Source organism: Fukomys damarensis, unplaced genomic scaffold, assembly GCF_012274545.1.
Source record: "Fukomys damarensis isolate Sample0158 unplaced genomic scaffold, DMR_v1.0_HiC HiC_scaffold_15, whole genome shotgun sequence".
NCBI lineage: Eukaryota > Metazoa > Chordata > Mammalia > Rodentia > Bathyergidae > Fukomys > Fukomys damarensis.
Genome location: NW_022900927.1, coordinates 30,197,318 through 30,211,184, shown reverse-complemented (window position 1 = coordinate 30,211,184; position 13,867 = coordinate 30,197,318). Strand labels below are relative to the sequence as shown.

The window sequence follows — 13,867 nt, the reverse complement described above, 5'->3', positions numbered from 1 at the left end:
TCTCAACCATTACTGTAATACAGATTAATAAAGATCATTTATTCTGTGCCCAGCATAGTACACAAGCTCTGCAGAGAATGCCCAGATGATCAAAATATAGTTTATCTTCTGTGGTGATATAAGAAAGTCATCCAAGTGTGGGAATTTTTGCTTTGTTCTTTGTCTCTCTCCCCAAGATTTCTATATAACCATAATCAACTGAATAAACTGTTTCCCCCATGCTTCCTCTTGTTACTGGAGTTCTAGTCCAAAGGCCTATCTGGAGGAGGAGAGGCCCCACCACAGCAAGTTCTGCAATCTGCTACCTCACGAGTCTGAAAGTCATGAGTGGGGATGAAGCAAGAGAGGAATTTATTGTTCAGTGTGGCCATACTAGGATGAAGGAGACTAGTGTCCTAAGCCCTGTCTTCAAGGATACTGGCATGAGTTCCAGAATTATACAGGGAAGGAGCAAAAGTGTGTATGGGATGCATAGTTAAGCGATCTTGATCAAACTGTGGTCTGGATTATTGTTACATCAGAGCTGGTACTGCAGGGGAAGTTGCCATTGCTAGAGGGAGTAGAGCAGTTCAGTTCCTAACATGAGATGATTTATCTGGCTTAGAGGGGAGCTGCATGGGGAGTCACAGGGTAATCTTTCCTGCTTAGAAAGTCAGTCCCTTCATAGTGCAATTGCCTACAAGTCCCGCGTTCCCTGGAATCCTACAAGTATCTTAGTTACTTTTGATATCGTTAGTTTTGAAGGAAGAGAAGAAAATGAGTAGGCAAGTTTAGGACTAATTGGTCCTATATAACAAGTTTTTAAACAGAGCTTTCTAAAATAATTAACATGTCTACATGCAGAATTGAGCTGGAGTCTGAGCCAAAGTATAAGGTAGCAAAGGAAACAAATACAAAGTGAAGGAAGAGATATCCAGCTTTTGTCCTGCTTTTAGTTGCCCATCAAGCATCCACAGGCCCAAGTGAAGAGTCAGTGTTTTTTAGCAAAAGTGGCCTCTCAGTCCCTATTACTCTCTTTTTCTTTTAGTTGTTCAAGTTGGTTTCCCGTGTCTTGGAAAACAAGATGGGGTGGCAGCATTTGAAGTGAATGTGATTGTGATGAATTCTGAAGGCAACACCATCCTCCAGACACCTCAAAATGCTATCTTCTTCAAAACATGTCAACAAGGTGAGCACTGATAGTGACTCAAGAGAAGGTCAACAAGACTTCTAGATGTGATTTGGGCCAAAAATTTGTTATAGTTTTTTGATAATTATATGCTCATCAGTAAGACGAGGAGACAGTAAACCCAGGGTCCAGTTAGAATATTAAGGCAGACTTTCTGTGGCTTTAACACTGCTTAGAATTTTAGGAACTTGTCACCCCTTCAAAAACCTCTATTCTTCCCCTTTTCCTATACAATTTCTATGAATCCTCTGAGGTTTCTCATCTGTGGTCATGAATTTCCATACTTTTCTTGTTCTAGTTACTCACTGCAAGTGCCAGGCATTAGCTGCACTTTCCACTTGTCAACACTACTGTATCCCTGTCAGAAGGTTAGTGCTGCTCACGCCCTCAGAGGACAGGATGCCACTCATAGGCGTGGTCCCGGCCAATTCAAGGCCTCACTCAATACCTCACTGCCTCACCCAGGTGCCTAGTAAGCACGAGGCTGCTTTCCCATCTCCATGCAAGCTTTTCCGGCACAGAATTGAAGCTCTGGCATCTGTCAGCACTCTCAAAATGCAGCAAAACATCACCCCACTCTCTAAAAGTAAAGACTGAGGACAATATCATTCATTCCTCTATGGTATCAATTTAAGGTAGTACAATAGATTGATAGGTAGGGAAGAAGGGAAAATAAAATTTGCTATATCTTCTTCCGTGAGCTACCTACTGTTGGAAGCAAGATTGTAGGAGACAAAAGTCTTACTTCAAGGTTATTGAAATCTGAGCAGTGTAGAGAATGAGGTAGGAGTATCTGGGAACACAATTGCAATAATTGGTTCCCTGGAATAAAAATGACCACTCACAACTCCCACTGGCTGTAATTCACCTAACATGATCACAAGGACATGAAAGTGAACTTTGTTTTTCTTTTCTGCAGCTGAATGCCCAGGAGGCTGCCGAAATGGAGGCTTCTGTAATGAAAGAAGAGTCTGTGAGTGTCCTGATGGCTTCTATGGGCCTCACTGTGAGAAAGGTGAGGAGAGGAGAGGGAGCCAGTGTTCCTTGCTTGCTTCCTTATAAACACAGTGTCACCCAGGAGCCCCACGTGGGTTTTTAACACATCCTCTAAAATTATTTTTCTGGTCACATTATAAAGACTGGTGAAACTTTAAAAAGCCACAGAAGAGCTATTAGGAAGTATTTTTTCTTAAAATTAAAATATGTGGTGACAAGGGCAGAGAACTTTGGCATAGTATCAACATGCTTTGTGGTCACCCCCCCCCAACACACACATTATTGTGTACAATATACTTTGGCATAATCTTATGAAAGTCTTCATGCTTTTTTCTTCCACTGAAGATGAGGTTTTAAAGATAGTCACCATTGATTTGAAACTATTCCAGCTAAAAGTAGCTTGATTCATAAGTAAGTCTACATTTGAGTTTTGAAGTTACTAGCAGAGTAAAAGGGTGAAAAATATTTATATAGCAAATGTATTCATTGTAGGAAACTGCTATTGAGAAAATTATATGGAAAAGAGATAAAAAAGAAAATGAGATTATAAGAAGCATAAATACCAAAAGCTTGTTTGACCTGAGTAAGCAAACTATTTTTCCATGTTTGTGAAATAAGAACTTGTTTTGTTTTTTTATTTGCATTTGCCTTAAAAGTGAAAGGAAATAAGGAAATAGGGTAGGGCAAAAATATTTACAGTTTTTAAAAGAGCATATCTTAGTCAAGATGATTCTGGAGAAATTTTAATCAGGCATTCAAAGTAGAACAAATTTGAAATTCTTTTCTAAGAAATTGGCTGAAAAGTTGAAAAATAGCCTGATTAATATCACAAAACAATTTTAATATAGCAGACTTGTGAAGAGTGAACATTTTAAAGTGAACCACAAAACTTAAAATTGTTGTATTATTGACATTTCAAAATGGCCCTGCTCCAAAATTCTGTTTGGTCTTAATCGGGGTTCTTTCTCCTTTAAGCCCTTTGCACACCACGGTGTATGAATGGCGGGCTTTGTGTGACTCCTGGTTTCTGCATTTGCCCACCTGGATTCTATGGAGTCAATTGTGATAAAGGTAACAGTTTCTTTTTATGAACAGACTTCTTTTTAACTGTTTGGTTAAAATAAGTATACAGTACTTAATAAGTCATACTCTGCTATAGTAACTGAACCCTAATTCCAGTGTGGTTTAACAGAGCAGAAGTTCATTTTCACTCACCAAATGCTCTGGTATAGGAATAGGGGTTCAATGTGCAGTGCAATTCTTCTCCTTGCAGTGGCTGAGGCAGAATCTATGGGGGCCTGGCCTAGAGCTGTCTAGGTCCAGCCAATAAGCACAGAGAGATTGAGTTGGACATTTCTTTTAAAAAATCTTTAGTCCAGTGCCTGGGATTTAGCTCAGTGGTTCTGCCACCTGACTCACAAGCCAAGGACCTGAGTTCGATCCCCAGAACCCCCCCAAAAAATGTTTAGTCCCTAAAAGTGACTCCCCAAATTTCACACTATTCTGTGACTAGAAATTAGCCTGATTGGCCCTACATTGATGCAGTCAAAAAAACTGCTGTCCCTGATGAACAGGCATCTCCCAATGATGACTCATGTTTTGGGGGTAGAACATGGGTCTGTGCCACATGGAAATTTTGGTACCCTAAATCAATTTTGTGGGTGAACTTCTAAAGCTTTGGTTAGGCACCCTGCTCTAAATTGCTTGATCTAGGAGTTTACTCACTTGTATTCTACTCTCATATTACATCCCCGAGAACTTAGATGCCTCCTTCTTAACACTGAAGCAAGATATCCAGATTTTACCACATGAAGAGTAGATTTAAGCATAAAATACTACTGAATGATTCCTTTCTTTACAAGTTAGCTATCTATTTTGCCAGTTAACATCTTTTTAAAAATTTAAGTAATTTTAATTTGTGTTTGGTGACTTCTAGACTCTACATGCCAGGTAGTATATAATAAATTCCTTGTATACTGTAGGTGTACAAAACATTTTTATTGAACAAAATAATGAACAAAAAAAACTGCCTATATTTTCTTAGCAACGTTGTGCACTTTCTGAACTTGTTCTAAATGTTAAATAAGCCAGACTCAAAATTAAGTTTCCATGTAGTAAGGCACAGACACAAATTAATGGACTTGACATACACTTTTGAAATTCAGTGCCAAAAGAAATGTATAAGGAGAAAACTAGTAAGCTGCATTGATCAAAATTTTCATGATGTAACCTCTGTAGGTGTCAGCCACAAAAATGCCCAAGCCCTTGAAAATACTGAGTTAATATTTTATTTTTGCAAAGTCCCCCAAAGAAATTCTTGAAGATGTAGAAATAATTTTTGAATACTGTAAATTGCAAAATAAATGCACTTGTTTATAACGTGTGTCTCACAAGCTGATCTTTTTCTTTTAAAAAAGCTGTAGAGAGGGGGCATCTTAGAGAATCACTGAGAATATATGAATGATGACATTAGTTAAATTCTTCCTTATCCAGAAAGTTCCATAAATTGCTCCAACTTCCACTTTCTTCTGATTAGAATATATTATTTATTTTTTATTTATTTATTGGTTTTTTGAGACAAGGTCTTGCTATGTAGTGCAGGCTGGCCTCAAACTCATGGTGATCCTGTTGTCTCAGCCTCCCAAGTGCTGGGATGGATTTCAGGCATGTGACACCACACCCAGCTGAATATATGATTTTTTAAAAAACTGCCCTCCTTCTATGCTGAGAATCTTTTTCTGGTTTATTTTAATGTAATACAAGTAGAAATTAATAAAAACTATAAAAGCTATTCTATGAAAAAAATTTTCATAACAAAAATTATTAGAGAATAACAATGATAAATACACTGTGTATTATGATCTTAAAAGAAAATATTTTCATTTGCTAATCTATCTCAGCTCATTTCCTAATAATACTATACCTTCTTTTTTGCACAAAACATTTTAATTATTAACAAAGTATCTAACACTCAGTATAATTTTATCTATTATTCTTTTTGGTTCTTATTTACACTTTCAGTTTCTCACACCAGAGAGATAGGGCGATATTTACAGGTGTGTGTTTGGCTTATTTATTTAAGAGTATGTTCTCAAGATGCATCCATTTACCTAGATATGTCTCAAATTTATCCTTCTTTGTGGCTAAATAATACTTTATTTTATAAAATAACCATCTCTTTTTTATTCATTCATCAGTTGTTGGGCATTTGGGTTATTTCCAGGAATATTTTTAAACATTTAGAAATGTTTATGTGGAGTATATGCAGAGTTTAATGACGTTAACCCTGCACCTATAATGCTAATTGCATGAATAGAGCATTTTATTAATAAATATATGCTTTGAAATATAATGACTACATTTTTTAGAATTATCTTTGGTGATTATTCAATTAGCACCCCATAAGGTTGCAATTCAGATTTTTTTTTAAAGGAAAGCTAAAGGAGAGAGATATCAGAGTGTGTCAGAATAATTGCTTATGGTTGTTTGCTATTTTATAATATTCCGAGTAATTTCATAAAATTGTCTGATTTTACTTTCAAGAATCTTTTCAGATATGGAGAGTACTATGCTTTATATTCCCAGAGAATTGTAATGAGGCATATAGAGCTTGAGGAGATTGACTTAAATTCACTCCCTCTGTATCATGTTGCCACCCAGGCCACCAAATTCAGGCTCCATGTCCTCCACAAGTGACTCCGGACTTTGTCATTTTTTTAACCTTCCCTAAATTTGGAATTAATCCATTGACCTGCCTATTTGCTACCCCTAGGCTATCTGAGTCCATATCAGAAAGCCTTTCTACCCTCTTAAAAATTGATCTGTTAAAACTGTAAATCCCGAACAGTTTCTCTGGTGTGAAAAACTAAAAGTGTAAATAAGATCCAAATTGTATAATTGACAATGTGAAATAGGAAGAAAAGGGCTAAAGGTGAAGGGGAAGTGGGAAAGGAAATGCGGGAAAAGAAAAAATTTGAGAAAAGGAAAAAATGTAAACAAAGTCTTTGTAAATAGGGGAAGGTAGAGGGGGTGAAGGGAGGGCAGGGGTATAGGGAAAAAATGAGAACCAAGACCTGTCATGTAAAGCTACAAGATCCCAATGATGAATGTAACTGTACCGTATACTTAGAAAGTACCAATAAACTCAAAAAAACTATAACATTGGATTAAAATTTTTAAAATGTACTTTCATAGAGCTTAAGTCCTACTGACAATAATTATTAGTGAATAAAATTATTTATTGTGAATCTTCTATTTGTCTAAGTTTAGCATTTGGCATCTCTGATATTTCAAAATTGGTTATTTCTTGAAGCAAAATTAAACTCATTAGGTTAAGTCTACTAGGAAAAAAGAAAATCCTTCAAAATTTAGATAAATAATGCTTATATTTGTAGATTTAAATAAGCCATAAATTACTCCTGTTTATGTAGATATGGTCATTGTTGCTGGGTTTGCAAAATGGAATATCATTGCAATGTTTTCTAATGGTATGGTGTCACAAAGTTCATGGTCACTAATGAATGAATATTATCTTTATTCTAGCATTTTTACATTTTGTAATATTTTATCATTCAGATGAAAGACTTTCCTACTTCTTAGACTCCAGTAATTTTTGTTTAATTCTTTTGGAAAGTATGTTAAAATTTTACTTGGTCTCAATAGAGATTTGAGAACATTAAAAAAATATTTTTTATTACCTCAACAAAAACATGATTTTATTATGCAGGAGGGAGAATGGAGCTTCTGAAATATGGTTTAATTATAAGCACAGAACTAGACCTTAGCACAATAGGCTACAACAAATATTAAAGAATAATCTTCATTGGCCCTTGAGACATCTGCCATAAATTTTAGGAAGTGAGCAGTTAATCTTTAGCCAACACACTCAGCCTAAGTGAAAGTTACTTAGTGTCTCTGGCTCACTGCACAATAGAAATTTTATTACTCTTTTTTGTGTTGTTATAACAAAAAATCTGAGGCTGGGGCTGGGGATTTAGCTCAGTGGTTCTGCCACCTGCCTCATAAGCATGAGTTATAAGTTCGATCCCTAGTACAAAACAAAACAACAACAACAACAACAACAACCCCAAACCAAGGCTGAGTACTTTATAAGAAATGGTCAGCTGGGGATTTAGCTTAGTGGTTCTGCCACCTACCTTGCAAGCCCAAGGTCCTGAGTTCGATCCTGATACCAGGAGAAAGGAAAGAAAGAGTCATTTAAGCTCATACATCTGTCTGGAGATTCAAGAGCATAACACTAGCATTTGCTTGGTTCTGATGAGGGCCTTGTGGTGGATACATCACAATGTGGTGTATGACACCGTGGTAAGAGTGCCTACAAGAGGAAGAAATTGCATAGCAAAACAGAAAGCAGAAAGATTCAAAACAGAAAGCAGAAAGATTCAAGGGCTGTGCTTGCTCATTTTATAAAAATTTGCTCCCAGAAGAACTAACTGAGGTCTTATGGAACTACACCAATCCTTTCTGAGGTTGGTGGCCTCATTCTAATGGAATGCCTTCCAATAAGTCCCACTTCTTAAAAATCTCATCACTTCTCCATACTGCCACATTGGGCACCAAATTTGTAGCATATGACCTTTGGGAATGCACTCAAACTATATCCAAAGCATTGCAGAAATGTGGAGGAGATTGGTCAGGATGATAACTTGTGATACAAGTACTAAGAATGTGGCCAGATGATATAACCAGATTTATCAAATTCTATTACTTTTAATTAAGCTACTGGGCTTATTGTATTTTGCTTATTAGTAAGGGGCAGTATCCACAGGGCATGAGCCAAGTGGACACTAATCCCAGCTTTTCCTATCTCCTCTTATCCTCAGGGGAAATAGGACAAGGGAGGAAACAGGACACACTCATAAAACAATTGTTCCACCTGAGCAATACTAGCTGCAAGTAGTAAAGAGGAGGCCTAAAGAGGTGGATCTCCTGAATCCTAAATCTGGTACCAAATGCTACTGCTCCTTCCTACATCAAGACACTTAATTTTTCCAAAATGAGTATAGCATTGCCTTAAGCTATAAGATACTTGTGATTTTAAACACTAAGTTCATCATTTGAGTGGCGTAATATTCATAGAACATTTTGGTTGGATTTCTTTTCCACAAAGAAAGCAAACACATATAGCTCTTGGCTTTCCGTTCTGATTTTCCTTTTGGAAGCTTGCGTTAGCTTTTGTTCATCTGTAGCCAACTTTGGCACATTTTATATGGGACAAGAACAAACAGATAATATAACTGAAATTGCTAAAATTCCAAGCTCTGCTTTTAATCTTTTCTACAGAGTGAGCCAGCTTGTCTACTTTTAGATGCTTCATCTCTCCTATTTATGTTTCTTTATTCTCCCTCTTGAAGGTGCCAGCAAGCTGTGAAATTCCAGAAATTGACTCAGAGAGAAGGTTTAGGACACTGGTGGCAAAGCTATGACACAAGTGTTGCTTTCCTTTTAAGACAAAAGATGTTAACACATGAGTTTTTTTTCTGAACTAAAACTTCAGTATTCAGGTTTACTTGCAGTGTTGGCTCTTGGAGACAAATAAATGAGTTTGGGGTTGCAGCTTGGGCACTCATCTCTGCAAGGTTCACCATCACTGATTTAGGGTGAATCACAGTGTGACTATTAGTACCTGGATAAGGCAGTTAATGCAACCTTCTCCCTATGGCTCAGGTTCTGCCACATCCCTACCTGTGGGATCTCACAAGGGTTCATAGTCTGGTTTTTTTCTTCTTTTTCTGAACACACTAACTTCTTTCTCCAAATATCATGAAGATATATATTTTTAAAATCCTACCAGGTAAAATAAACCTCTGTTCATATGATTCTGAAAGACAGCTGCATTCTCTTTTGTTGAATTCTGATATTTATGACATCTTTTCCAATTATCTATTTTACAAGTTTTCTCCATTTTTTCTGGATATTTGAACTTTTGTTTTTCAGTACAAGAGATCAAACCCAAGGTCTCACACATGCTAGGCAAGTGCTGTGTCACTGAGCTACACTCCAACCCAAATTTTCTCCTTTTTACTCTTCCTTTATCTCCAAACTCATATTTCAAAAAACATTTCTTGGATTTATAGCATTTTTCTCTAAGGGCATAGATTTTATTTTAAAAATGAAAAGAACTCTTTTTTTAAACATACAATGCCTTTTTAAATTAAGATATTAAACTCCTAGGAGTAGGAGGGAGGTGATATATAGCGACATCCTATTGTATCCTACTATATTCTGAAATCAAGAAATTGTCATTTGATTTTGAACCAGTTACTTTGAAAAACTGAAGCAATTGGTTGCAACTTTTATATTTGTAAAGCGGCTTTATTAAGTAAAGAGCAAGAACAAATGCCTAAGAAGTATCATTCACTTTAAATGAAGTCTTTAAGCTAGGTTTAACCTGTCTAGTGCAATACCCTGTTCTTCATTCTAACAGCAAACTGCTCAACCACCTGCTTTAATGGAGGGACCTGTTTCTACCCTGGAAAATGCATCTGCCCTCCAGGGCTAGAAGGAGAACAGTGTGAAATAAGTGAGTATTAACTTTCTGTGTTCTCTTTGCTTCTTTGGGACCACTTCATCTAACTTCTTCATTTTCCCAGTGAGAAATCCGAAGCCCAGAAAGAGTGAATAGCTTTTATAAGGTCCTAGCCTGATGGTAGGTTTCTTTTTAGTGAACTCATCTGCTCCTTATTTAAGCTAAAGGTGAAGCAAAGAGTGATATGGTTCACCTCAGAGGGCTTTGAGCCTGTGCTCTCTGATTTGGTTGTTTGGATTTGGGTCATCAGCAAACTGTATTGACTCTTGTTAGCCAGTTCCTCTTCTCATTAGGAAAAGCCCATAGCTTCAATCTGGAAGTGTGGACCAGAGCTTCAAGACAGCCGAGATTCATTCACCTGCTCCGAGGCATAGAGGGGTTTTTCCTGCTTCTCACTGCCACATATCCAAGAATAGAGTGAGCCTAATAACCCACCTAAAAGAGTAGACCCAAGAAAAGGGAAAGAAAAGGTGCCCAGCAGTAAAAAGAAGCACAAACTAAAAGCAGTTAGTGAATCCCACAGATATGTTAAGTGAAAGGAGCCAGATTTTTTTTAAAAGTGCATGATTCCATATTTTTGAAGTTAAAGAATAGTCAAAACTAATGAATGACAATGGAAATGAGGCCACAAAGCAACTTCATGGGGTGCTGCAAGTGTTCTGTCTTGATTGGTGAAGTCATTAGAGTGTTTGTTTATGCAAAAAATATTCGAGCTGTAAATTTAAGATGCGTGCATCTTCTGCCTTCACTATGTTTCTCGGGCATTCAATGGATTCATTCATTAGGGATTCAGTATACCAAACTGCTTGTCGTAGCTCTGCCACCTAACAGCCATGTGGCCCTCAGCAAGTCACTTAATAATATCTCTACTGAACTCAGAATGAAACTACTATATTGCCTTATGACCTTGAAGACAGCAGCAAAACACACGCCCAGGAAGGAGTGAAAGGAAAAGGACTGTGTCTCCAAAGAGTCCACAGCTCTGCCTTTGTGCTGTGTGTTGAGAGAACCTGGTCGCATTTCACATCTGCTGTCTTGTATCTGTAGAGCACCACAGTGTTTGGTACAGCTGTGGTTCCTGAAGGGGCAGGAATTTCAGAATTGTGTAATGCCAAGTCCCTATTTTAACTTTCAGCGTCTAATTTAGCTTTTTACTTTAATGAGTACTAGTAGATGTAATAGCCCCCTTTTTTTTACAGAGTTCAAATGAAATACCTCTAAAATTTCCACAGACCATATAATTAGTTGTCAGGATGTGGTCTCTATTCTTATTAATTACCCTTCCTGATAAAGATATCTCTGACTCCCTTCAATTTTCTCCTCACCGTCACCCCTTGCACTTAGTTGGTCTGTGTTTACAAATCTTTGCCTATGGGCTCATTACATATATGGAAGCCTCTTCATGCCCTTGGGTTTATGAACTTTCCTTTGGCAGAGGCAATGTTTTTTATTCTCATTTTTTGTTATTGTTGTGATGTTTTTCTAACTGTACCAAAAATGTGGGTCTTTGAAAGCTTATGATTTTCTGACCACAAGTTTTATTCAAATCCTTTTAGGAAATTTCCCGTTTCTATGACCGGGACCACATCACCAGTAAAAAATGGAAATAGGTCTTGAGTTGAAAAATGCTTCTTAAAATATACAGATGAAAAAGTAGTTGAATTATGCATTCTTATTTTTAAATTAAGACATAATTCACATATTGTAAAATTCAATTTGTTAAAGTATACCATTCAATACATTCACAAAATTGTGCAGTCTTCACATCACCTTTGTCAAATTTCAGAATTTTTGCCCCTACAAAAAAAAGCCCATACTTATTCTCACTCCCCAAACCCCTCTCCTCTCAGATCCTTCCAACCACAAATCTACTGCATGTCTCTTTAGACTTGCCTATTCTGAACATTCATGTGAATGGAATCATACAATATATAGCATTTTGTGTCTGGATTCATTCACTTATAGATTCATTCTGTTTTTAAGGTTCACACATAATGCAACATGTATCAGTACATCTTTCCTTTTTATTGATGAATAATATTCAGTCATATGGATATACCACATTTTGTTTATTCATTCATCAGTTGATGGGTATTTGGGTTGTTTCTACAGAAGGGTTACGAATACTGAACATTGTGTGTGTGTGTGTGTGTGTGTGTGTGTGTGTGTACTTGGATATATACAGCAACAAATGGAATTACTGAATCACAGAATAAATGTTTTGAAGAATTGTTGGGCTGTTTTCAAAAGTGGCTGCACCATTCTACATTTCAATCTGCAATGTGAAATAATTTCAATTTCTCCACATCCTCATCAGTACTTATTATTCTTTTTTAAATGAAATATGTGTTCTGATGTCATTTTATTTTCATTTTTTATTTTGGTCAGGAATGATACCTTCTCAAATTTTATTCTGATTTTATTATGATATATGCTTATAGTTAACAAATAAAACCATGGTTGGGGGTATCTAGAGGGCCAGATGTACATTCATCTCATCATTTAGGGCTCACAGATTTCCCAAGAATCTTTAATGAATTCATCATTTTAAAGGCCACATAAATTTTATGTTGTATTATAAATGAATTTTAAAATAAAATATTCTTTGTAAAAAATTTTGAATATCAGAGAAAATAATTAAAAATCACCTAAGACCCAGAGGTGATGGTTGTAGGCACTTGTAAACCCCTCTGATCTTTTTTTGTCCATGCATCACAAATTTAAGTAAAGCCACAATCACATGGGTGGAGGAAGTTTAATGTCTCTATTTTTTAAATACCTTATGACATCATTTGCCCAAGGATACATCCACTGGTTTTAATAAAAGTACTGTTTAAAATTAGCAAATCTGTGTATCTTTTTTGCTAATGCTTAGACTCTTTAGGTAAAAATTCAGAACCTCCCAGGTTGGCTCATTTTTTCATTGTACATAGATAGAATTTTGGCAAAGTATTTTCAGGAAATGAAAGTCATTATTGAAGATACTTGTAGGATTCTACCTTTAAAAAAGCAAAATTGTAAGATTTGGCTGTGGCTTTCTAATGGTCTCCTGCAATAATAATAATAATCAAGAGAAAAACATTCTTCCTCCTAGCTGAGTGAACCTGAGGGTCCTCATTGCTAAGATACAAAAAGCCCCATAGAATTGAAAAGATTCTCCCACTGATCATTCTCTGCAATATTTCTGATTACCAAGTTCATGCATCACATGCATGGGAAAATCTGAGTTCACCAAGTGTTTCATATATTAGTGCTCTGTCTAGTCTGCCATGTAATTATCAACTTGCATCTTGTTGGCCTGAAAAAACCCAGTATCTCACAGAATACTGTGATATGATCCAATTTTGCATATCTGTGTGCCTAGATGTTTCTTTAATGAAAATAGAAACTTGGAGTTAGGTATTCCTTTATCTTATGTAAGAGTTGAAATCTAACTAAAGAGTAAGTGATATTCTTGTATCCAAACCTAGCAAATGGAACTTTTTAATACTTTAATTAGTCAACAAAAAGGTGGTATTCTATTATAAAGTTTGTTTTAAAAATTTTTGGAATACATTTGCTTCAGAAAAACACTTGAAGTCTAATGGTACTCCAGGTTTGTGAGAGATGCTAACATTCCAATACTGTTATGTTTGTGATGTCTCCATAATGAATAAATGCTGGTCAGTTTATGTACAAATCAAGTCCTTTTGACTATTATCTAGAATATATAAAGAACTCAAAACAATCAGCCCCTCCAAATATACAGACCTGATTTAAAAATGGGCATCTGAAATGAACAGACATTTCTCAGACAAAGAAGTAAAAGCAGCAAGTAAATATATGAAAAAATGTTCCACATCACTGGTCATTCGAGAGATGCAGATGAAAACAACACTGAGATTCCACCTCACCCCACAAAGAATGGCTGCTATCAAGAAATCAAACAATAACAAATGTTGGTTGTGGGGAGAAAAGAACCCTTCTCCATTGTTGGTGGGAGTGCAGACTGGTGCAACCACTATGGAAATCAATATGGAGATACCTCAAAGAGCTGGAACTAGAGGTTCCATTTGACCCAGCCATCCCTCTGCTGGGTATCTTTCCAAAAGAATTAAAAGAATCATATCACAGTGATATATGTGCACCTATGTTTATAGCGGCACAGTTTATAA

General features: G+C 36.4%; 1 protein-coding gene across 1 annotated transcript in view; it reads left to right on the top strand.

Annotated features, from left to right (window-relative positions):
* The window catches only part of Wif1 (WNT inhibitory factor 1), an 81,400-nt gene that overhangs the window by 60,257 nt on the left and 7,276 nt on the right, over nucleotides 1–13,867 (top strand). Inside the window, exons 4-7 of the mRNA XM_019205989.2 lie at nucleotides 1,028–1,168; nucleotides 2,088–2,183; nucleotides 3,140–3,235; nucleotides 9,612–9,707. Coding sequence (XP_019061534.1) covers nucleotides 1,028–1,168; nucleotides 2,088–2,183; nucleotides 3,140–3,235; nucleotides 9,612–9,707 — 429 coding nt within the window. The remainder of the gene's footprint in view (nucleotides 1–1,027; nucleotides 1,169–2,087; nucleotides 2,184–3,139; nucleotides 3,236–9,611; nucleotides 9,708–13,867) is intronic.